Source organism: Mustelus asterias, chromosome 6 (genome assembly GCF_964213995.1).
Source record: "Mustelus asterias chromosome 6, sMusAst1.hap1.1, whole genome shotgun sequence".
Classification (NCBI taxonomy): Eukaryota; Metazoa; Chordata; class Chondrichthyes; order Carcharhiniformes; family Triakidae; genus Mustelus; species Mustelus asterias.
In genome coordinates this window covers 114,918,264-114,943,084 of record NC_135806.1, presented here as the reverse complement: position 1 = coordinate 114,943,084, position 24,821 = coordinate 114,918,264, and the positions used below count along the sequence as shown (strand labels likewise).

The 24,821-nt window shown below is 40.7% G+C and overlaps 1 protein-coding gene across 2 annotated transcripts in view; it reads right to left on the bottom strand.

Moving 5' to 3' along the window:
• tent2 (terminal nucleotidyltransferase 2) overlaps positions 1-24,821 on the bottom strand; it is a 72,001-nt gene that overhangs the window by 34,817 nt on the left and 12,363 nt on the right. For both annotated transcript variants that reach the window (XR_013498214.1, XM_078214979.1), the window contains exons 5-11: positions 20,667-20,758; positions 20,505-20,568; positions 20,076-20,142; positions 18,571-18,647; positions 15,196-15,324; positions 4,548-4,591; positions 2,577-2,713 (exon numbers count right to left, since the gene is read on the bottom strand). Coding sequence is in view for 1 of the 2 variants with exons in the window: in XM_078214979.1 (XP_078071105.1) it covers positions 2,577-2,713; positions 4,548-4,591; positions 15,196-15,324; positions 18,571-18,647; positions 20,076-20,142; positions 20,505-20,568; positions 20,667-20,758 (610 nt within the window). In the remaining variant the exon portion in view is untranslated. The remainder of the gene's footprint in view (positions 1-2,576; positions 2,714-4,547; positions 4,592-15,195; positions 15,325-18,570; positions 18,648-20,075; positions 20,143-20,504; positions 20,569-20,666; positions 20,759-24,821) is intronic.

Here is a 24,821-nt window from a genome sequence, read left to right as displayed (position 1 = left end):
GAGTTCCAAAAACTCCCAACCTTCAAAGAAAACATTTCTCATCTGTGTCTTCAATGAGCGAACCTTTATTTTTAAAACAGTGACTCCGGTTCTACATTTGCCCACAAGAGGAAACATCCTATCTACATTCACCCTGTCAAGACCCCTCAGGATCCTGTGTTTTAATCAAGTCTCCTCTTATTCTTCTAAACATCAGCAGATACCTCTCTAACCTTTCCTCATAGGGCAACACGCTCGTTCCAGGTAAGCTAGACTGCAGGATTACAGGTATCTCCAAGACATACAACGTTCCTCAGACCGCTGTTCTCGCCACATCCTGAGATCCACACTCAGAGCCATGCGCTGCCGTATGCACACACTTGATATCTCTCTCCAGCAGCACCAATTCTATCTCAAAGTTGTCCATCATAAATTTCATTTCATCCTTTGTCTCATCTGACGCCCTAACAAGAAATGTTTTCTCTTCCTTTAAGGTGTTAAGGAATGCAAGCTCTAACAATTCATCAATATCAACACCCATCCAGGACCACTTTCCCATCCCATACATCCCACCCCCCCTAACCCCAGGCCTTGCCGTATATTCACCATACCCGCTGACCTTCTGCTCTCTGAGGCTGAACATATTGTACTCAGCAAAGGACTTGGCTTCGTACCCTTATGTCCGAGCTCTGAAGAGTCATCCTAACTCAAAACATTCCCTACGATGCAGAAGGAGGCCATTTAGCCCAACAAGTCTGCACCAAGAACAATCCCACCCAGGCCCTATCCCTGTAACTGCACATATTTACCCTGCTAATCTCCCTGACACTAAAGATCAATTTAGCATGGCCAATCCACCTAATCCGCACATGTTTGAACTGTGAGGGGAAACCGGAGCACCTGGAGGAAACCCGTGCAGACATGGGGAGAACGTGCAAATTCCACACAGAGAGTCACCCAAGGTCAGAATTGAACCCGGGTCCCTGGCGCTGAGAGGCAGCAGTGCTAACCACATGCCGCCCTGATGCTGTCAAACCTGGTGAGATTTTCCAACATTTTCTGTTTTTGTATCACTTTGCATAATCCAACCTATTAATTTATATCAGTGCAGTTAATGCAACTAATGTTATGAATGCTTACCTTCTTGCATTCAGACATAATGAAGTTTTGACTTTTTTCTAATTTCCCCTGACATCATCTTAGCCACTTATGCACCAATACCTTTGTTACTTTCATTGCCGCTTCTTGCCTCACTCTGCTTTATTTTCTCCAATCAGCTGTTGTGCTTTCATCCATTGACAATCCCTTTGCTGCATTTTAATACATTCTTTCCTGAACCTTTCCCTGGCCCGGTCTACTGTCCTAGTTACTCAATTCACCAAGACACTGGACCCATCCGAGGTTCAGTTGAGCCTGGCCCAACGCAACGATTCCCTCTTTCACCAATACCAGTTCCAGGTTGTGGAGCAACCTTTTATTTATAAAAATGAAAATAAAAAGCTGCTACAAAGAAACAATTGGAAATATTCCTTAGCTGTCATACTTGGTAAATCTATAATCTAACAAACTTCACATCAACTGCAATTAAGCACAGTGTTTGAAATTAAATACTTCCGGAGGGGAATCTTAGTTCTGTTCCATACATTGGTTCCAGAAAATTGAAGGCAAATTATGCAATACAATCACCAATAACTTAAATCTACATAGAGAGTTAAAAGATAGAAAAATGTCTCCTGCGTCAGAGAAGTAAAATAAAAAAAATAGGCACACCAACACAAAAAAGCAGATATCAATAGCACTACCCAAAAATAAAAGCACAACCTAAAAAACACTGATTTTATGGTACGTGTCGGGGTGGGGGGGGGGGGGGGGGGGGGGGGGGGTGCTAAGGAGGAAAATAAATTCCAGAGGATGGAAGGGTAGAGGTGGAGAACAAAAGACCAGTAGAATGATGGGCATTTGGGGTGGCTACGAGAAGGTTACAGTGCTGCAGGAGGTTACAGCAATGGAGAGGGATGACACTATGAATTTGAACAGTAGGATATGAAGTTTCAATTAAAAGTGTCGATAGCTAACCTAAGTCAGCAAGGATGATGGAGTATGCAGAGGCTGGAGGCTGGCCAGAGTGTGTTTTGGAATAGTCGAGTCTCAAGGTGACAAAAGTCTGAATGAAACCTTGGTGATAAGATGGGCTAAGGCAAGGGTGGAAAGCAGGCATGTTGTGGATGTATTAGTTGAAGAATAAAAAAGTTTATTTATTAGTGTCACAAGTAGGCTTACACTAACACTGCTAATGAAATTACTGTGAAAATGTACTGAGGGAGAATTTAGCATGGTCAATGCACCTAACCAGCATGTCTTTTGGACTGTGGGAGGAAACCGGAGCACTCGGAGGAAACCCACGCAGACACGGGGAGAACATGCAGATTCTGCACCGACAGTCCTTCAAGCTGGGAATTGAACCCGAGCCCCTGGCGCTGTGAGGCAGCAGTGCTAACCACTGTGCTGCCCCAAAAACACTCAGACTTAAAGCATACTTTCCAGTTACTTTCAAATATACAACCAATACACATTCAGTCTTAAAATAAACTACTTACTCAAATTCTGTAGCATAGTATCGCAGAAACCCCACAAGTAGGTCTGCCAGATTTGAGCTATTTAATGAGAGGTATGGACTAATGTTATTTCCTCTTCGGTGCACAAATTGCAGCTGCATAGTGGGCTCAAAGCACTCCTAAAAACATTCAAATAATGTTTTACAATATGAGAGATACATTTCTAGAGTACTGGGTACAACATTTCCACAAAGGCAACAAACTACAAAAATGCAAGGTACATGCACATGAGGATTCTTTTGCGATGTTAATATTAAACATTAAGCTGTAGTGTTTCCTTATATGCATCCCATTTTACATTTCTTAGACATTTTTTCTTTTGCATAATCTGGAGTTATCCTGTCTCAGTGATCAGAAAAAGAAACCCAAGTATTTTTTGTGCTTCCACTGGAGAAAAAGGGAACTCAAGCAAGCTCAAAGCATTGTACCCAATTTTTCTCTTTGCATTTCTAATGAAAGATTACAATATTTCTTTGTGGTCAGTTATACTGGTTCTATTATACTCTTCGAACTGTGGGTTCAATTCAGAAACCTAGATTTGGGTAAGTTATCTCCCATTGCTTACAGATAGTCCAGGTCTGTACACTTAACTGCTAAAATGGCCGGTCCCTTCAAGCCTACCACTTGGATGTGTCCCAGGAGGAAATAGTCTAAATAGACACTTCCTGAGGTCACGTAAAAGCAAGTGCTAGTGCAGTCATAAATCTTCCTAGAGCATCAGCTATTCCTCGGGCCAAGTCACTGCAATATCCACAGGCCATCAGAGAAAAGACTAGCGTGCTTTCTACTTCTGTATATCTTGTAAAATACCAATGAATTATATTGGAACATTTTTTTCATGAACTACGGTGGGACATGTCTCAAAGAAGGTATATCCTCTTTACCTGTTAAAAACACAACATACAAATCTTACTAGAGGGCCCTGGTAATTTTAAATAGAATATCTACTGTGTATTTAGAAGCTGCATGTTCAGTTTTGATTCTACCATGCAGCTCCAGGCATGAATACAGTTTTGGTCCAAATATGGCAATAAGACCTGAATTCTTTGGTAAAAGTGACTGTTTTGGACATTATTTCAGTGATTTGTACATGGCACCTATGTTCCTTTGCTTCTCCACATTTCATAGTCTCCCTGCAATAAAATATTCTCATTTGTATTTTTTGGATCTTAATTATCTTACACTTCCCCTGTGCTGAACTTCCACTTACCCCTTTTGGCCACTTACTTAATAGCCCCTTTTTAACTTCCTGATCCATCTGCACAACTTGGTGCCATTTGAAAATCAACCATTCCTGCTAACAAAATTGATTCTAACAAAATTCACTGATTAAGAAACAAGTGCAAAGAGAACCAAATCGTCTGGGTACTGTGGCTTAATTGACAAGGATAGGAGATTAAGTGCGCCCCCAAGCCAGAGTTGACATATCCTTTCTTAAAAGGACCAATATGAATTTTAACACAGCAGCTCCTATTTACTGAATATATTAAACCTTTACCAATAAAAATACTTGCATTAGGCGCAAGTAACAAAGAACAATAGATATTGTATTCATCAGCCATTTTCTTAACAAGCAAATTTGTATTCGTGTTGCTATGGTAGTGCAAACTTCTAGTTGATTCAATGTAATTTGGACCAGCTCACCATAGCCCATTTTCATAATGGAGCATGATTAACTTGTAATGCATTTGTCATCCAAAATCATTCAAATTTTTAAAAGGAAAACATTAGAGAACGGTTGATCTCAACAAATTGTTTAAGTTTTGAGTCTAACAAAAAGTCTGCCAACTACGACCATGTTTCACATGTTGGCAATTTGCACTATACAAAGTTAGATAGGAATTACCATTCAAACTTCTGTTTGTGTAAAATTTAACTTTTAGATTAAAAATTGCTTTCAAAACCTTTTAACATTAACATAATTTTCATTATAGAATTAAGAATATTACTTACTGGGTGCTCTTTCTGAAGAGATGGAATGACAGGTTCAGGTAGAGCTGCAAAACAAACAAATGATTACATAGGAACATAAGAAATAGGAGGAGGAGGAGGCCATTTGGCACCTCAAGCGTTTCCTACCATTCAATAAGATCATGGCCTCAACTCCACTTTCTTGCCCGCCGCCCCCCCACCCCAGCAACCCCAACTCACTTGTCAATCAAACATCTGTCCAACTTAGCTTGGTATTTGCTACCAAATAAACCTGTTGGACTTTAACCTAGTGTTGTTAAAACTCTTACAGTGTTTACCCCAGTCCAACGCCAGCATCTCCACATCATATGTTCAATGACCCAGCCTCCATTGTTTGCTGGGGAAGAATCTTACAAACAATTCCCCTACAGGAAAAATTCCTCATCTCCAACTTAAATAGGAGATTTCTTAATTCCCCCAGTTCTAGATTACTCCATAAGAAGAAGCAAACTCTCAGCATCTACTCTATAAAGGCCCCTCAGAATTTTATCTGTTTCAATCACCTCTCATTCTTCTAAACTCCAATGAGCATAGGTCCAATCTGCTTGTCTTTTCCTCACAAGACAAAACTCTCATCCCAGGAAACAGCTTAGTGAGCTGCTTTCAAAACAAGCATGTCCCTCAAGGTGGCTAAAACGACACAGCACTCTTGTGGTCTTGCTATTGCCCTGAACAGCTGTAGCAAGACTTCCCTACTTCGATACACCATCCTCCTTGCAATAAAGGCCAACATTTCCTTTGCCTTGCTAATTACTTGTTCCATTCACATGTTGACATTTTATGATTCATGAACAAAGATACTCTGGTCATCTTGTACTGGACCAGGTTAAAGTCCAACAGGTTTATTTGGTAGCAAAAGCCACACAGTGGCTTTTGCTACCAAATAAACCTGTTGGACTTTAACCTGGTGTTGTTAAACTTCTTACTGTGTTTACTCCAGTCCAACGCCGGCATCTCCACATCTTGTACTGGAACATTCTGTAGCTACTCTCCATTTAAATAATATTCTGCTTTTCTATTCTTCTTGACAAACATTTTCCAAGATTCTACTCCATCTGCCAAATGTTTGCCCACACTTAACCTATTTGTATCCTTTTGTAGATGCTTTGCACCCTTCTCGCAACTTGCTCTCCTACCTTTCATGTCATAAGCAAATTTGGTCCTTTCATCCAAGTCATTGGTACAGACTGTAAATAGTTGAGGCCCGAGCAGTGATCCCTGTGGCACCCCACTAGTTACAGTTTGTCATCCTGACTCTATTTTCTTGTTAGTTGGCCAGTCATCTACCCATGCTGATATATCACCTCCAACACCATATGCTCTTATCTTGCATAGTAACCTTATCAAATGCCTTTCGGAAATCCAAATAAAGTTTAACGTTTATTTATTTGTCACACGTAGGCTTACATTAACACTGCAATTAACTAACCGTGAAAAACAACATCTACTGGTTCCTCTTTATTACATCTTCAGAGAAACATAGAAAAACTACAGCACAAAACAAGCCCTTCGGCCCCACAAGTTGTGCCGAACATATCCCTACCTTTTAGGCCTACCTATAACCCTCCATCCTATTAAGTCCCATGTACTCATCCAGGAGTCTCTTAAAAGACCCTATTGAGTTTGCCTCCACCACCACTGACGGCAGCCAATTCCACTCGCCCACCACCCTCTGTGTGAAAAACTTCCCCCAAACATTTCCCCTGTACCTACCCCCCAGCACCTTAAACCTGTGTCCTCTCGTAGCAGACATTTCCACCCTGGGAAAAAGCTTCTGAGAGTCCACCCGATCTATGCCTCTCAACATCTTAAATACCTCTACTGGATCTCCTCTCATCCTATGTCTCTCCAAGGAGAAAAGACCGAGCTCCCTCAGCCTATCCTCATAAGGCATGCCACTCAATCCAGGCAACATCCTTGTAAATCTCCTCTGCACCCTTTCAATCATTTCCACATCCTTCCTGTAATGAGGCGACCAGAACTGAGCACAGTACTCCCAAGTGGGGTCTGACGAGGGTCTTATATAGCTGCATCATTATCCCCGGACTCCTAAACTCAATCCCTCGATTGATGAAGGCCAGCACACCATACGCCTTCTTAACCACCTCCTCCACCTGCGGGGCCGATTTTAGAGTCCTATGGACCCGGACCCCAAGGTCCTTCTGATCCTCTACAGTACTAAGAGTCTTTCCCTTTATATTGTACTCCTTCATCCCATTTGACCTGCCAAAATGGACCACTACACATTTATCTGGGTTGAAGTCCATCTGCCACTTCTCCGCAGTCTTGCATCCTATGTCCCTCTGTAACTGCAATAAATTTTCAAAAGCCATTTCCCTTTCACAAAACCGTGCCGACTCTGCTCGATGGCATTAGGATTTCCTAAATGCCCTGCTACTACCTCGTTAATAACTAATTCTAGCATTTCCCCAATGACATGCATAGGCTACCTGACCTACAGTTTCCTGCTTTCTGTCTCCCTCTTTTCTTGAACAGAGGTGTGACATTTGCAGTTTTCCAACCAACTGGGACCTTTCCAGAGGCCAGGGAATTTTGAAAAATTTCTACCAACGCATCTCTATTTGTGCAGCTGTTACTTTTCAGACCCTAGGATGCAGGCCATCAGTTAGATGGGAAAAACACGAAACCAGATTATAATCAAACCATTACTGTCTTACAGCAATGTATGAAATTAATGTAATTTCTTTCTAAATTATGTTATAGGAAATAAGTCTAATTATATTAAGTTAATAGAAGCAATTTTCTAAAAAAAGCAATACGGTTCAAGCATCAAATTGGAGAATTAATAGTCCATTGCAAATGACACATCGCTGGTATAAATTAACATAATATATACACATACATATTTTTGAGCATATGATGCATAATGTAACATTAAATTACATTAATTAAAAAGTTACATGGACATCTCGGATTTTCACTAGGAATTACATTCTGAGAGTCAATTATATTATTCTATCAATACTGCAAATATTTCTATTTTCTAACTGCAAATCGTCTATCTGCTCAAAGCAAGCCAGAAGCAGAGCAGGCGGCCAGGCCTCTGGATCAGTAATCCAGTGACATTACCACTACGCCACCATCTCCCAATATTTAAAACATGACAGGACGAGAGTTAACAAACTTGGACACAATTAACATGGAAAACGCAACCTAGACTGAAGTTGGCTTCTTTCATATGGCCCCCTCACCCCCTAAATACCCCCTCTGCTTGGTGGAAATGAATGGACAGAAAATCATGGGCTATGGGTATTCCATTTTCTGATACGTGCCTGTGTGCAGTATGCCTTGCCAGTAACATAATCTGTGGTAAATATTCATAAACCAAAAATAATTAAAACAAAGTTCTCAAGTGTTTATATTAAAAACCTGTCTAAACTTCAGGATAGGTTGCCTAACCAAAAGCGACTGACTTAAAAATGTTCCAAAAAGTTTCATTTTTTAAACTAGCAACAAAAAATCACAAACAGCTGTTGTTATTTATAATGCCGTTTCTCATATAACATGCGTCTATTTTCACACACAATTGCTTGCTATTTTCAGGTGGTAAGCAGAAAAAATTATAGTATTTTACATAAATTCATCACAATAACGGTTTAGAACTTTAATCTCAAGCTTCCTTCCAGTCTTTTGAAGAAACTAATCTTCACAGAATAAAATATAATACTCTTTAGCTCGTGATGCAGACTGCATGCCAAGAAATCCTGCAAACAATAAACAAATGTAACTAAAATCGCTCTCAAATGGTTTGCAGCAATATCCAGTCGCAGTCCAAGTTTCAAATAAATATTTTAATTTTATAGTATCCCTGACTCCATGATCACTATCTTGCTCATATGTGCACCGTATCAAAGCATACCACGTCTACTGGTTCCCCTTTATTTACCTCACTAAGTTACATCTTCAAAAAAACTAATAAATTTGCCAAAACTATTCCTCCCCTTTCTTAAAAGCACATTGACTTTGTCTGATCATGTCGGATCATGTTACGACTTTCTCAGTGCATTGTTAAGACTTGCATAATAAGGGATTATAAAATTTGCCTGATGTTTAAGTTTTCGCCATTTTATTAGCCCTTTGTCTACCCTCTATTTCTGGTAGGTAACTTGGGACTTCAACTGTGAAGAACAAGACAAATATTTGTTCAATATCTCTGCCTCTTTCTCAATCTCCATGATAATTTCTCTTGTCCCCAAGACATTTGTCTTAGCCACGATAGGGAAGCTGCGGCAGACATGAAAGGACATATTTCATAACTCTCAATAAAGATACATTCCATCAAGAAAGAAAGACTCAAACCGAAGGATGCACCAGCCATCAGTATTACAGGAAGCAGAGAGTCGGAATAAATGGGTGCTTTTCTGGTTGGCAGATGGTAACTAGTGGTGTGCCGCAGGGATCGGTACTGGGGCCTCAACTATTTACCATTTATATAGACGATCTGGAGGAGGGAACTGAGTGTAGGGTAACAAAGTTTGCAGACGACACAAAGATAAGTGGAAAAGTGAATCGTGTGGAGGGCGTAGAAGGTCTGCAGAGAGATTTGGACAGGCTGAGTGAGTGGGTGAGGATCTGGCAGATGGAGTATAACGTTAACAAATGCGAGGTTATTCACTCTGGAAGAAATAATAGCAAATTGGATTATCTAAATGGAAAGAAATTACAACATGCTGCTGTGCAGAGGGACCTGGGGGTCCTTGTGCATGAGACGCAAAAACCCAGTCTGCAGGTGCAACAGGTGATCAAGAAGGCAAATGGGATGTTGGCCTATATCGCAAGGGGGATAGAATATAAAAGCAGAGATGTCTTGCTGCATCTGTACAGGGCATTGGTGAGGCCGCAGCTGGAATACTGTGTGCAGTATTGGTCCCCTTATTTGCGGAAGGATATATTGGCCTTGGAGGGAGTGCAGAGAAGGTTCACCAGGTTGATACCAGAGATGAGGGGTGTTGATTATGAGGAGAGACTGAGCAGATTGGGTTTGTACTCGTTGGAATTTAGAAGGCTGAGGGGGGATCTTATAGAGACCTATAAGATAATGAAGGGGCTGGATAGGGTAGAGGTGGAGAGATTCTTTCCACTTAGAAAGGAAACTAGAACTAGAGAGCACAGCCTCAAAATAAAGGGGGGTCAGTTTAGGACAGAGTTGAGGAGGAATTTCTTCTCTCAGAGGGTGGTGAATCTCTGGAATTCTCTGCCCACTGAAGTGGTGGAGGCTACCTCATTGAATATGTTTAAATCACGGATAGATGGATTCCTGATCGGTAAGGGAAATGGGGGTTAGGGGGATCAGGCGGGTAAGTGGAACTGATCCACTTCAGATCAACCATGATCTTATTGAATGGCGGGGCAGGCTCGAGTGGCTAGATGGCCTACTCCTGCTCCTATTTCTTATGTTCTTATGTTTCATGGCTATGTCAGGAAATTAAGAATTACATCAAATTGAAAGAAAAGGCATACAATGCATTAAAGACATGTAGTAGACTGGAAGATTGGGAAAGTTTTAGAAATCAGCAAAGGATGGTGAAATAGGAACATGAGAGTAAACTAGCTAGAAATATAAGAGACAGTGAGAGTTTCTCCAACTATATAAAAAGGAAGAGGACCCAAAGTGAGCCTTGGTCTCTTAGATTGGGAAAGTAACAAAATGGCAAAGGCTTTCATCAAGTATTTCGACCATGTTAGGGTTCATTAACAAAAATCCCAAGAATAATGAGGGAAAATCAAGGGACAAAAATGAGGAAGTAACATAAAACAATCACTATTCACCAGACAAAAAGCACTCAGAAAATTAATGAGAGTAAAGGCTGACGAGTCCCCTAGACCTGAAGACCTACATCCTTGGGTCTTAAAGGAAGTGACTACTGAGATAGTGGATATATTGATTGTAGTCTATTAAGCTTTCCTAGATTCTGGAAAGGTCCCATCATATGTAACACTTCTTTTCATAAAAAGGAGGGAGATAGAAAGCAGGAAGCTATCGGCCAGTTAGCCTAATATCCATCATTGAGAAGTGCGAGGTCATGTACTTCATTAGGAGGAATCAAAAATCAGATTATTGTCTAAATGGAGAGAGACTGCAGGTGGGTGAAGTACAGAGGGACCTAGGTATTCAAGTGCATGAATCACAAAAAACTAGCAGGCAGGTCCAATAAGTAGTTAAGGCGGCAAACAGCATTTTGGCCTTTATTGCAAAGGGGTTTGAGTTTAAAAATAGGGAGACTCTATTGCAATTAAATTAAAAACCGATGCGTACAGAGTGGCCAAAAATAGTGGAGAATCGGAAGATTGGGAAAGCTTTAAAAAACAACAAAGAATGACGAAGAAAGCGATAAAGAAAGGAAAGATAGATTATGAAACTAAACTAGCTCTAAACATAAAAGTTTTTACAAATATATAAAAAGGAATAGAGTGGCTAGAGTGAATGTTGGACCCTTGGAGGACGAGAGGGAGGATTTAATAGTGGAAAACGAGGAAATGGCTGAGACTTAAAATTGTTTTTTTGCGTCGGTCTTCACGGTGGAAGACACAAATAGTTTACTGAATGTTAACGATCAAGTGTTGGTAGGAGGAGAGGTACTCAATACAATTATTATTACTAGAGAGGCAGTGCTTGGTAGACTAACGGGACTGAAGGTGGACAAGTCCCCGGGCCCGGATGGAATGCATCCCAGGGTATTAAAAGAAATGTCAGAGGTAAAAGCGGATGTGTTAGTGGTTGTTTATCAAAATTCACTGGACTTTGGGGTAGTGCCGGCTGATTGGAAAACGGCTACTGCTACGCCGCTGTTTAAAAAAGGAAGTAGACAAAAGGCGGGTAACTACAGGCCGGTTAGCTTAATGTCTGTAGTTGGGAAAATGCTGGAATCCATCGTTAAAGAAGAAATAGCGGGCCATCTGGATAAGAATGGTTCGATCAAGCTGATGCAGCATGGATTCATGAGAGAAAAGTCGTGTCTGACGAACTTACTGGATTTTTATGAAGATGTGACTAGTACGGTTGACGGAAGGGAACCGGTAGATATGGTGTTTTTGGATTTCCAAAAGGCATTCGATAAGGTGCCTCACAAAAGGTTGCTGCAGAAGATTGGGGCACACGGAGTTGGAGGTAGGGCGTAAGCGTGGATTGGGGATTGGCTATCCAACAGGAAGCAGAGAGTTGGAATAAATGGGTGCTTTTCTGGTTGGTAGATGGTGACTAGTGGCGTGCCGCAGGGATCGGTACTGGGGCCTCAACTGTTTACTATTTACTTAGATGATCTGGAGGAGGAGACTGAGTGTAGGGTAACAAAGTTTGCTGACGACACGAAGATAAGTGGGAAAGTGAATTGCGTGGAGGAAGCGGAAGGTCTGCAGAGAGATTTGGATAGGCTGAGTGAGTGGGCGAGGATCTGGCAGATGGAGTATAACGTTGGCAAATGCGAGGTTATTCACTTTGGAAGAAATAATAGCAAATTGGATTATTATTTAAATGGAAAAAAATTACAACATGCTACTGTGCAAAGGGACCTGGGGGTCCTTGTGCATGAGTCGCAAAAACTCAATCTGCAAGTACAACAGGTGATCAAGAAGACAAATGGATGTTGGCATTTATCGCGAGGGGGATAGAATATAAAAGCAGAGAAGTCTTGCTGCATCTGTACAAGGCATTGGTGAGGCCACAGCTGGAATACTGTGTGCAGTTTTGGTCCCCTTACTTGCGAAAGGATATATTGGCCTTGGAGGGAGTGCAGAGAAGGTTCACCAGGTTGATACCAGAGATGAGGGGTGTAGATTATGAGGAGAGTGTGAGCAGATTAGGTTTGTACTCGTTGGAGTTTAGAAGGCTGAGGGGTGATCTTATAGAAGCATATAAGATAATGAAGGGGCTGGATAGGGTAGAAGTGGAGAGATTCTTTCCACTTAGAAAGGAAACCAGAACTAGAGGGCACAGCCTCAAAATAAAGGGGGGTCAGTTTAGGACAGAGTTGAGGAGGAACTTCTTCTCTCAGAGGGTGGTGAATCTCTGGAATTCTCTGCCCACTGAAGTGGTGGAGGCTACCTCGTTGAATATGTTTAAGTCACGGATAGATGGATTTCTGATCGGTAGGGGAATTAAGGGTTATGGGGAGCAGGCGGCTAAGTGGAACTGATTCACTTCAGATCAGCCATGATCTTATTGAATGGCGGGACAGGCTCGAGAGGCTAGATGGCCTACTCCTGCTCCTATTTCTTATGTTATGTTCAATTGTACATAGTGTTGGTGAGGCCTTACCTAGAATAGTGCCTACTGTTTTGGTCCCCTTACCTTAAAAAGTATATTGTAACATTGGAGTCAGTCCAAAGGAGGTTCACCAGGTTAATTCCTGGGATGAGAGGATTGTTCTATCAAGAGAGACTAAGTAGTCTGGGTCTGTATTTCTTGAACATCTTGAGGGGGCTTGCTAGGGTACATGGTGAGATGTTTTCATTAGTGGGAGAGTCTCGAACAAGGGGAAGTAGTTACAAGATAAAAGGGCCAGTCATTTAAAACTGAGGTGGTGAATCTCTGGAATTCTCTGCCCCAAAGAGCAGTGGAGGCTGAATCATTAGAAGTATTTAAAGTGGACGTGGATAAATATTTGATAGATTGAGGAATAGAGCGCTATGGGGATATGGCACAGAAAAGGAGCTGAAGCTGACATAGATCAGTCATGATCCTATTGAATGGCGGGGCAGGCTTGAAGGACCTGGTGGCCTATTCCTGCTTCTATTTCTTGTGAATCTACTGAGTGTTGCCCTCAATACCAAAATTCAGTCCACTTTGGATATACTGTAATGTAGTAATGATTGTCAGCAGTAAATGGTTCACATATCTGCAGCTAAATGTAGAAATCCGGAAGTGGCCATTAATGATTCTATCCTTCTCCATAGGGTGTTGTTCAAGCAATTCCAGATTGCAATCATTTAGAAATCACTGAACTAACCAGAGTTTTTTTTTAATGCTATTAGTCTTGCTGTAAAACCATTGAAAAAAGTTGCACCATTTTGTGATAGGTGTTTTTAGGAAGGGTATAAGTTTATTACTATTGCTGAAAACCTTTCCAGCCCTGAAAACTAATTTTATACTCATGGAATATCAAGTTCTTTCATTATGACAATAAATGCCACATATATTTCAAATAACTTTTTTGAAAGGCTAACGCTATTTCAGCTTCTACCTTAATGACATCTATATGTCCCAAACACTTATTCTGTTCTCCGTAAAATTCAAAGCAAATGATAGTCAATGCATTTTCCTTACTGGCTTGTTGTCTGTGAGAATACTTTGATGTGATTGCGTGTTCACTCTGCTTAATGTCATCACTGTTGCTGCATGTCTGGGAGGTTCTCCTGAATAGGTGCTGATTCAGGCTGGTGTCAAGAAAGGGGAAATCCACGTCACAGCTTTCTTCAAGGGAAGCAGTGAGTGCTGTCATTTCATCACAGACCATCAAATCCAGGCCATTTTCATCATCCCAACCAACACTCAACACCCACTAATTTAAGACCACACTGCAAAAAATTACTTCAACATGCAGTCTTTCTCTTCAGCTGTAAGGAGGAAATTTATCCAGCAACTAACATCCACAGAATAAACTGTCCATAACCAATTCATTGCTATTTTTTCTGAAGGGCTGTTGGTGGTCACAGCACAGAGCAATATCCCACAAAGAGAGGAGTGGAGGAATATGTTAGCCAGGAAATGGAAAAAATGTCCTGGCTGTCTTTGCAAAGGATCAAGTTAACCAGACTATTGAAAATGGCACTTCAACATCTCTTCTGAAAGATTGCACCTGCAATAATCTAGCACTGCACCTAGTGTAGTGAAGTGTCAGCCGAGATCGAACACTAGGTCCCCTGAACTGTACCTTGAGCCCACAAAATTCAGAGTCAGAGACAAGTGGGGAGACGGCGAGTAAATGAGATTGGAACAATTTGCTCATATGGAGGATCAGCTAATCCTCATATTACGTCTGTCAACCAGTTGGACTGAATGCCCTGTTTCAGTGTTGCAACTTCTATGCAAGGCAAAACCGGCATGAAATTAGCCTAACATATAATTTGGGTGACTGGATTCCTTCTCAGAGCCCCCATTCAAACTTAGCAGCAATTTCTAGGCCAGTCCTCTGAGCTCCCAATACTGGGTCTAATTGAGGTTAGGAGTTCTCCTGCATGATTTCAAACCATTAATATGGACAAGAATCAGGATCTCCAGCCTTTAGCACTGTGTGGGATTTAAATTGTGCAGTCCATGACTAAAGCAACCACTTCAACCGATAGGACAGTTAGAATGACAAAAACAAATATAGAATAAAATAGTTTCAAGTTCTAAGTGCGTGGAATTGGAAATTGCTTATTTTAAGTTCAAGTAATAAACAAGTGCAGTTGCCTGGCCACGACATCACCATGAAAATCTATATTGTCAGCCTTCGGATATAGAGTCAAGCCTAAAGTTTTCATTTCAAGATTTAAAAATTTCCACTGTATTTTCTCAATGTCGTTGAGGACTGACGAGGAAAACTCCAAGCAGATACAGACACACATATGCATTGCATCATGAAGGGCCTGTAAAAAAAAAATTATATAGATATCACAAAGGTACACTTACTTTGTAGATAGTGCAACACCATCAGTACCAAAGAGTAACTACTCAATGTGCCACGGCTAGCATCATTTATTCCATGGTAACGTGCCCACTTTTTCACAACCAGCACGAGGGGACGAACACGACTCTCAACTGCATAAAGAAATAATAACTACTTCAGGAGAATTTACTTGAGAGAATATTGGGATTTTTAAGGCATTGATGACAAGATAACGACCCAAGTGGTTTTAATTATCTCTAAATCTTTCTGAACATGCAAATATAATTTTTTTGTTAATCCTACATAGTAACACAAGTACTGCTGGACAAAAAAAGTATCAAAAGTCCACCTAGCTTACTTTGCATTATCCTGGCAGTCACATATGATAGTGGAGTTGTTGGCTAATCATTGTAATCAATTCATATCAATTAGACCCAGACACAATGGGTGGAATTCTCCGGCCGTGCTGGTCTAAAAGCCGGAAATTCCCGCCCGACCGTCAATGGCGTTTCACATTCTCCGCAACCCGCCCGCTAAAATTCCAGAGGCGGGCGGGATGGGAGAATTCCGGCCAAGTGAGAACAACACCAGCGGTGGAAAACCTTGGTGCAAAGTTACCCGTTCCTCATGAGCCACATCTCAAAATCAGTCATATGCAACATTCCAAAACATAGTTTGTCATTTAGATTTTAGTCAATCAATAAATGCATTTAAATAAATGGACCTATTGGACTGGACGGTCCGGCTGTAAATCCTATATAAATTCCTGAGAACTATTTGGAAAGGTTCCAATTTCAATTGATTATCCAATGCATCACCAATTAAAAGAACATTTAGAGATATGCTAACTTCCAATTAACAATCGAAACAGTCTTAAATACTGTCAGAATATTCTGAACCTATGTCTAGCACAGTTAAAAAACCAGTCAAAAAATGTGTGAAGACCTCATTTTAAATCAATGCAGAATCACTCAGGATTAAATATATGCCTGTCGAAGCAAAGGCCTGCGGCTGTACTGATGTTTGGTATGCAAAATTGAAAGCAGACCAGCAGCAAGCTGATCCATTTGTATGTGTCAATCGTTGGTAAACACAGTAAGGTGTCTAACAACACCAAGTTAAAGTCCAACAGGTTTATTTGGTAGCAAATTCCACTAGCTTTCAGAGCGCTGCTCCTTCATCAGGTGAGTGGGAGATCTTTTTGGTGGTATTATTGCTGTTTATTTTGAATGAGATTTCATGTTAAAGTCAAAAACATGACAGTACAGAGTGTTTTCAAAAATACTTGTAGCATTAAGTGGTTACATTTTTGGTTATTCACGACGAGACAGAAGTATACTAGTGTAGACTGGGTATAATGGAAGTTAACTGCAGTTACCTGGCATGAAAATTTGTTCAAGGGGTCAACACTGACCTCTAGTGGACAATGCTAATAAAAAGGAATTGCAAATACTGGAAACAGTTCTTCTTACCCCCAAAATAATGTTACTCATTATCATAGCCAAAAACGATATCACTATTCGGAGGTATAAAGGATCCCATTAGAAGCAGTTTTAGCAAGCCCAAGGATAGAGTTCAAAGTTGCTCAACAGAATTTAAATGTTGCACAAATTAGCTGAATGTTCGAAGAAAAGTTGAAAACCTGCGACTGTACTAACTTTCAGCAACACAGTGTAAACAGCCCACTTCACAAAGGGCTTAGGTTCAGAGATACTTGGAATACAAAATATCGTGGTGCATGAGAAATAATTTCACTGGGAATAAACCCTCACCACCTTAGTGTTTATCAACTGTATTTCAGTTTCAAAAAAGTCATTTCCCTATAGAATTTAACCAAATCATTCAAAATAAATAGAGAAATTATTAGAACCATTAAAAGAACTGTCACTTATACAGCACCTTACCCACTTTCCCAAGATTATTACTTTTGAACTGCAAACACATTTATAGTGCAGCGAAAAACTGAAGCCAAATAATGCACAGCAAGGTTCTACAAAAACTAGTTGCAAGAGGAATTGCAGTTTCAGAGGCCAAGTGTCTTCACGCCCCCTGGATCCATATAGCTGCCTGAAAAACCACCCCCACACAAAGTTTAAAGTTTTAAAGTTTATTTATTAGTGTAACAAGTAGGCTTACGTTCACACTGCAATGAAGTTACAATGAAAATCCCCTAGTCACCACACTCCGGGTCCTATTCGGGTAACACTGAGGGAGAATTTAGCACGGCCAATGCACCTAACCAGCACGTTTTTGGACTGTGGGAGGAAACCGGAGCATCCAAAGGAAACCCACGCAGACACGGGGAGAACGTGCAGACTCCGCACAGTGACCCAAGCCAGGAATTGAACCCGGGTCCCTGACGCTGTGAGGCAGCAGTATTAACCACTGTGCCACCGTGCTGCCCAAAGACACCCTCCCATCACTACTACCCCCATGCAACCCCCACAGAGCCCATATGGCATCCAACAAGAATATCTCCAAACAACCCTGAATCTCCCCTGATCTATGCCTCACCACGGCTTCCAAACCCTAGGCCTGCAATCCCCAAACCATCTCCTCACCTCACCCCCAACCCCTGACTTCCCATCTGGTCGACCTACCCCCACCACCCGATAAGTTCCTCTGCCACTCTCAATCTGCCCCCCCCCCCACACCCCCCCCCACCCAAGGCTGCAATTTGCCGGTAAAAATAATGCCTTGCCCCATGGATCCCCATTTTTAATATTGTTCTTATGGAGAATCAGTTCCAATTTAAGACGTTTTGACTTATGACATGGTTTCCGGGCACCATTTGTGTCTTATTGTTATTCCTGGTGTACTGGCCAATATTTATAACACAATCAACATCATAAACCAGAATATCTGGTCATTATCAAATTGCTGTTTGTGGAATATTCTGCAATCAAAAAAGGTATTATCGACAAATCTCTTTTTTTCTGCTGCGAGAATGCTGTTTCCATAATTTTGAGTGGGAGGAGGAGAGACCAACATTACAGTGCATCACACCCACAAGATGCTTATAAGGCATCACGTTTACCATTCACATATTTAAGCTAACCTTAGACAAAACTATCCAAAACTTTTAAATTTAATGAAATCCTTAAATAGGAGGTAAAATTTATCCAGATTAAAAAGTCTCATCAACCTGTATAGACATCTCAAACCACCAAAATAATTTTCATGATTTTAATTGAACGTTCCAATTGTAATCTCAGTGGCTAGTAACATTTTACATTGAGGGAAGAACAGTAACTATTTTGGTCTATTTTGTTGGGTATTCTAAAACCAAGAAAAAAAGCTAGCGTGTTTCTTTGGCATACTTCACATAATTTAATGAAGGTTTGGTGCCTTGATAGCAAGAGGATGGCATGATATAGATTAATAGGTCGAGTACTTACTATATGCATAGCTTCTCAGCAGGAATGTATTTCTTATTCCCACAACATTATTTACATTCAAGTCAAATTCCACACCACTGAAAATGCAAAAAAAAACTGACAATTAAACTCCTACATTTACTTTTGAAATGCACTTGGTTCAAGAGATTCTTGATGACTTAAATATAGTTTAAGCAAATCCATAATTGTACTTTATAAATGCTCAGAAAATTACTCAATAGTTAAGATTACCAGCTTTATAGGAAATCTGTAGTTATTTTCAGACATCTACTAGTAAATATTTGGAAAAGCATAACTTAAGATACGACAGGAAAAAAAACTTGTGTTTAAAAGACTTTACCGTTTAAATTTTAAATACAAAGGGTATACACAGAACTTCAGAAAGCTTTAATAAGGATAAGATTAGGAGTCATGCTTTGGAACATTATTAGATAATGAAAAGCTTTGAACAAGGGGATGACTGAGATACATTTTTATTTTTTCTATAAAGAAAAAGAGAATAAACATTTGCAGCAGAGAAAAACATAAGAATATTACTACAATGCAGAGTGGTAAGATAAGGTTATTACTCTAGCAATGAGTAATCACAAAAACAATGGGTCAAATGGTCTATAAAACTAGGACTAGTCACTAGAGGGTAATTTTTCAAGCTGAAATGTGAGTGTGCCCTCCATTAAAGATGGGCACACTTAAATTTTGATTCCAATTATTTTAAAGAACTGCAGATTTTTTACATTAACTACAGTTTTCTGTTCCAAGTGATATCAACAATAGGAAAAAAAGGTTTATCGTGTGGGTATGAGGAAAAAACCTAGCAAAGTTCCTGAGGGAAATACTCTTGGGTGTTTCTCCCATGGATGTTGGGGGTATTTATTTCAGGTAGAGGTCGAAAGGAGGAGGAAGGGTTTATCAGCAATGCTGTAATAGACCCATTAAAAAGATCAAATACTGTTTTAGATTGATGGGTGAAGTGTGAACCAGAGAGCGCTGTAATGCATTCCAATGCAATTAATTAGTCACCCAGGTTCAATCTTGTTTTTGAAGGCTGTGGTTTTAGCTTAAATCAACACATTAGTTCTATAATTACATTTTAGCCTTCAGCCCAAAAAATGATCAGTCTTTATTCTAATGTTTTGCAGAATTTAAGTGTAAATCCAGATTTCTGTCATCCAAATCAGTTATCAACTCTTGAAGCATCTCATTCAGGAATACAAAACAGTCAATAAAATGAAGACCGTATTTCAAAAATCAAGCAATTTCTATCAAATTCTCAACATTACAAAAAACGCAAATAAACAATGTTATCTAAAAAAAAGTATTTTTCAAGCAAATTTAACAAACCTGGTAAACAATTATAAAAGCAGTTTAAAAAAATGGCAGCAATGAATTAGTTCCAAAGTTAAATAGCATCATTTATCATGGCAGCTCGAGTGCAAATTTAGAAGGCAAAAATCAGCATCACTACTATGATGGAATGGCTCTCAGAAAAAAACTCAATCACCTACCTGACTTTATCCCTGAATTTTACTATTGGCACTTTTGCTCGGATCAGTTGAGGTCTGTCAATGTAAGCTGCAAATAAAATGTAAAAACTGAATCTATCTTCAAAAAATATTTTTAACTACTGTCCAGCTGCACTTTCCCCAGCAGCTCCCAGATATGATCCCTTTTTGGGATCATGCACATCATCCACAAACTCTCTGGTGGGCAACACTGGACCAGTGATCCAGAGGCTCAGGGTTAATGCTCTGGGGACATGGGTTCAAACCGATAGAAATGGGATGTTCAGTTCAAGCAGTTCAGTCCACATAAGCATTTGCCCACTGGAAAATATCTATCTTGTTGCAGTATCCCTTCATTTGCTTTTCTTACACACCACCAAGCTTCTACACATTATAACACTAACAGCATAATAACTTTGAAGAGTGACTTACATAGTCTGTAGAAAAGTTGTTGAACTAAACTGAGTATGTGACATGCTTCATTTCTTTGATTGATCTGCAAGAACATTAAAAAATTGCCTTTAAATACAGCAATTTTCTAGACATAGTAATAGTTGGCAAAAAACCTAAACTTAACATTAAAACTAAACATACCGGCTCTTCTTTCAACACCAGACACAAGTCTGCATCGCTGTAACGAGTGCCAAAGCCATTCAGTGAAGAACCAACCAAGTATATCTTTGTCTCTAGGGTGAGAAGAAAAAGTAGAAATATACGAGAATGTTTTCAATTCTACAGGCACCTGCTAAACAATTTACTTTAGTTTCACTTACTGCAGTTTTCCTTTCAGTTTTGCAGTCAGTCCCATTATGACTCAGGGTCAAAATTAAACAGTAATGCTTATTTACAGTAAAAATAGAAGTGATTAGTGTGAAATCTTACATATTTAGTTACAATAGTTTCTACTACCATTTAAAAAAACATCCAAAATCTGTTGCAGTGGCTATTAATTGGCAACCCCCCCCCCTCCGACCCCCCCACGTTTACTGAAATAATTGAGCCACAATGTAATGGCAAAACGTACAATTCTTTGTTCCTTCTAAAAATATTACCATAAGAACTACTACACTTTACTTCCACCTTCGTAACATTGTTTCAGCAGCAGATGAGCAGAGGCAGGGACACTCAACCATGCCTCTTAGACCCTGGACTTGACTATGCCAACACACTCAGTGCTGGCCTCCCACATTCTACCCACTATAAATTACAGGTTATCCAAATCTCTGCTGACTGCATTCTAAGTTCATTTATTCGTGTCACAAGCAAGTTTACGTCTACATCGCAGTGAAGTTACTGTGAAAATTCCCAGTCGCCACACTCTGGCTGGCACCTGCTCAGGTACGCTGAAGGAGAATTTGGCATGGCCAATGCACCTAACCAGCATGTCTTTCGGACTGTGGGAGGAAAACGGAGCACCCGGAGGAAACCCATGCAGACACGAGGAGAATGTGCAAACTCCACACAGACAGTGACCCAAGCCGGGAATCGAACCCGGGTCCCTGGTGCTGTGAGGCAGCAGTGCTAACCACTGTGCCGCCCTTCCTTACTTGCAACAAGATCCAATTATCTATCACCTTATGCTCACTGACTAACACTGGCTCGCAATTAAGTGATTCCTTGATTTAAAAAACGTTCATAAAAGCAGATTACTACAGATGCTGGAATCTGAAAGAACAGGGCCAACGTTTCGAGTCTCGTTCCAGACTAGAAACATTGGCTCCATTCTCTCTCCACAGATGCTATCAGGCCAGGTGAGATACTCCAGTTTTCTGTTTTTGTTTAAAATTTTCAACTTTAAAATCCCTCGATAGCCACACCCTTCCCTGTTTCTGTAATCTCCTCCAGTCCCACCACCTCTGAGATCTCTGGCTCACCTAATTCTGGCCTCCCGAGCATTCCCAATTTTAATGCTCCAGTATATTTGCATCAAAAGACTAATTGGTCTTTTTGGGATTACCTGGAATAAGTGATCGCGGAAACTTAAATGAAAATGTTGCAAATGTGTTTCATGCTAACAGTCACATTGAAAATTAAAAAGCTTCCACAATGCATATTCTTAAACATGCTATGACTAATGCACATGAATGCTGATTATATGATTTTAAATTTTATTTTCATATTTGAATGTTTCGTGTGTTGTGATTTCCCACTTCCTTTGGGGTTCTACTGATTCCCACTTGCTTTTGCAATCTAGCATATGTTAATGACCTTGGTAGAAAACTTGGGTACAAACACTGGGCAGCACAGTGGTTAGCACTGCTGCCTCACAGCACCCAGGGAGCCGGGTTCAATTCCCAGCCTCGGCTCACTGTCTGTGTGGAGTTTGCACGTTCTCCCCGTGTCTGCGTGGGTTTCCTCCGGGTGCTCCGGTTTCCTCCCACAGTCCAAAGATGTGCAGGTCAGGTGGATTGGTGTTTTAAGTTGCCCCTTAGTGTCAGGGAGGCTAGCTAGGGTAAATGCATGGGGTTATGGGGATAGGGCCTGGGTGGGATTGTGGTCAGTGCCGACTCGATGGGCTGAATGGCCTCCTTCTGCACTGTAGGGATTCTATGAAACAGACAAATTGGGTACAATTTCAGGTATAACATCCTGATTAAAAAGTTCCACAGGCAGTTCCAGCCTAATTCCCTGATTACAAGGAAAACTACAAGCATTAAGGTAGTGATGCTGCAAATTCCACAGTCCACTGAAATAAATTAGTAAACCCAGTGTTAATAGCCACCATTTTTGTTTGCTCCGGAGGTGTAACCCATTATGTTGGGACATAGTTCCTTTAAGGGAACAGATCAGATGACCCTGAATGTGGGGTGATCTGCCTGGGGACTGCCCAGTTTAGTTTGAAGTGTAGAGCGAGTAAGACCTGCAATAAAGACCTGTGTTCCCTGGCATCTGGCTGTGATGTGTGATCTTGGGGATACCCCAGTAATAGAGAATTCAACATAACCCCACCTAGCCAACTGGAAAAAGACACATTCAACTCTGAATAAACACAAGCAACATGACAGGCTTTGGAACATGCATTCTCCAGGTTGATTGTCTTCTTGCTTCTGCGCAACAAGTAAACCTAAGGATTTTAAATTTTAAAGGGTTAGGGTACATAAGGAAAAACTGCTTCCAATGCCTGAAGGGTCGATATCAGGGTGCATAGTTTTAAGGTGGCGAAAGGGGAACCAGTAGGTACAGTCTATTTGGATTTCTTAAGGGTGCTACATAAAAGATTTTTTTTTATTCATTCGTGGAACATGGGTGTCACTGGCTGACCAGCATTTGTTACCCATCCCGAGTTGCCCTTGAAGGGCAGTTGAGAGTCAACCACATTGCTGTGGCTCTGGAGTCACGTGTAGGTCAGACCAGATAAGGACGGCAGATTTCCTTCCCTAAAGGACATTAGTGAACCAGATGTGTTTTTCCAACAATTGACAATGTTTCATGGCCATCGGTAAACTCTTCATTTCAGATTTTTTTTGTTAAATCGAATTCGAATTGCACCATCTGCTGTGGCGGGATTCAAACCCAGCTCCCCAAAACATTAGCCAAGTTCTTGGATTAATAGTCTAGCGATAATACCACTAGACCATCGCCTCCCCATACTGCACAAGATAACAGTGCACAATATTGAGTCTGATACATTAGCATGGATATAGAATTGTCTAAGAACAGGAAACAAAGAGTCAGGACAAATGGGTCATTTTCAGGTTCACAAACTGTAAACTAGTGGGGTGTCACCAGGATCAGTGCTGGGTCTCAGCTATTTAAGATTTAAATTAATTGATTTGGATGAAGGGACCAACTGCATTGTAGCCAAATTTGGTATTAAAGCTAGTTGTGAGGATACAAATAGTCTGCAAAGAGATACAGATATGAGGTGAGTGGGCAAAAAATTGGCAGATGGAGCATAACGTGGAAAAACCAGAGGCTGTCCACTTTGGCAGGAAGAATAGAAAAGAAGAATATCATTCAAATGGAGAGAGACTGCAGAATGTTGCAGTACGCAGGAATCGGGGTGGCCTTGTACATGAATCACAAAAACCTGGTATACAGGCACAACAAGCAATAAGGGAGGCAAGTGGAATGTTAGCCTTGATTGCAAAGGGGATAGAGCATACAAGTAGGGAAGACTTGTTACAACTGTACAGACATTGATGAGACCCCACCTGGAGTACTGTGTACAGTTTTGGTCTCCCCAAGAAGGGATATACTTGCATTGGAAAAAGTTCAGAGAAGGTTCACTAGACTTACTCTTGTGATGAAAGGGTTGTCTCATGAGAAGAGGTTGAAGAGGTGAGCATACTATGCACTTCTCCTTAGTTACATCAGAACTCAAGAATAATGAAGTGATTGAAACTTGAACCATCAACTGTTTTGTTCTCACCACAGATGCTGCCTGACCTCCTCAGCATTTCCAGCATTCCAATTTATTTCAGAATTTCAATATCAGCAGTATTTTGTTTTTATGATTCTTTAAGATGTGAATCGTAAGCCATTTGGTCCTTTCAGCGTAGTTTGCCATCATTCAGTAAAATCACAGCAGATCCAACTGTGGCCTTAGCTCCACTTTTTTTAAAAATTCATTTATGCGATGTGGGTATCACTGACTAGGCCTATTTATTACCCATCAGCTGGTGGTGAGCTGCCTTCTTGAACCACTGCAGTCCCTTGGGTGTAGGTACAGCCACATTGCTGGTAGGGAGGGAGTTCCAGGATGCTGACCCAGTGACAGGGAAGGAACAGCAATATAATTCCAAGTCA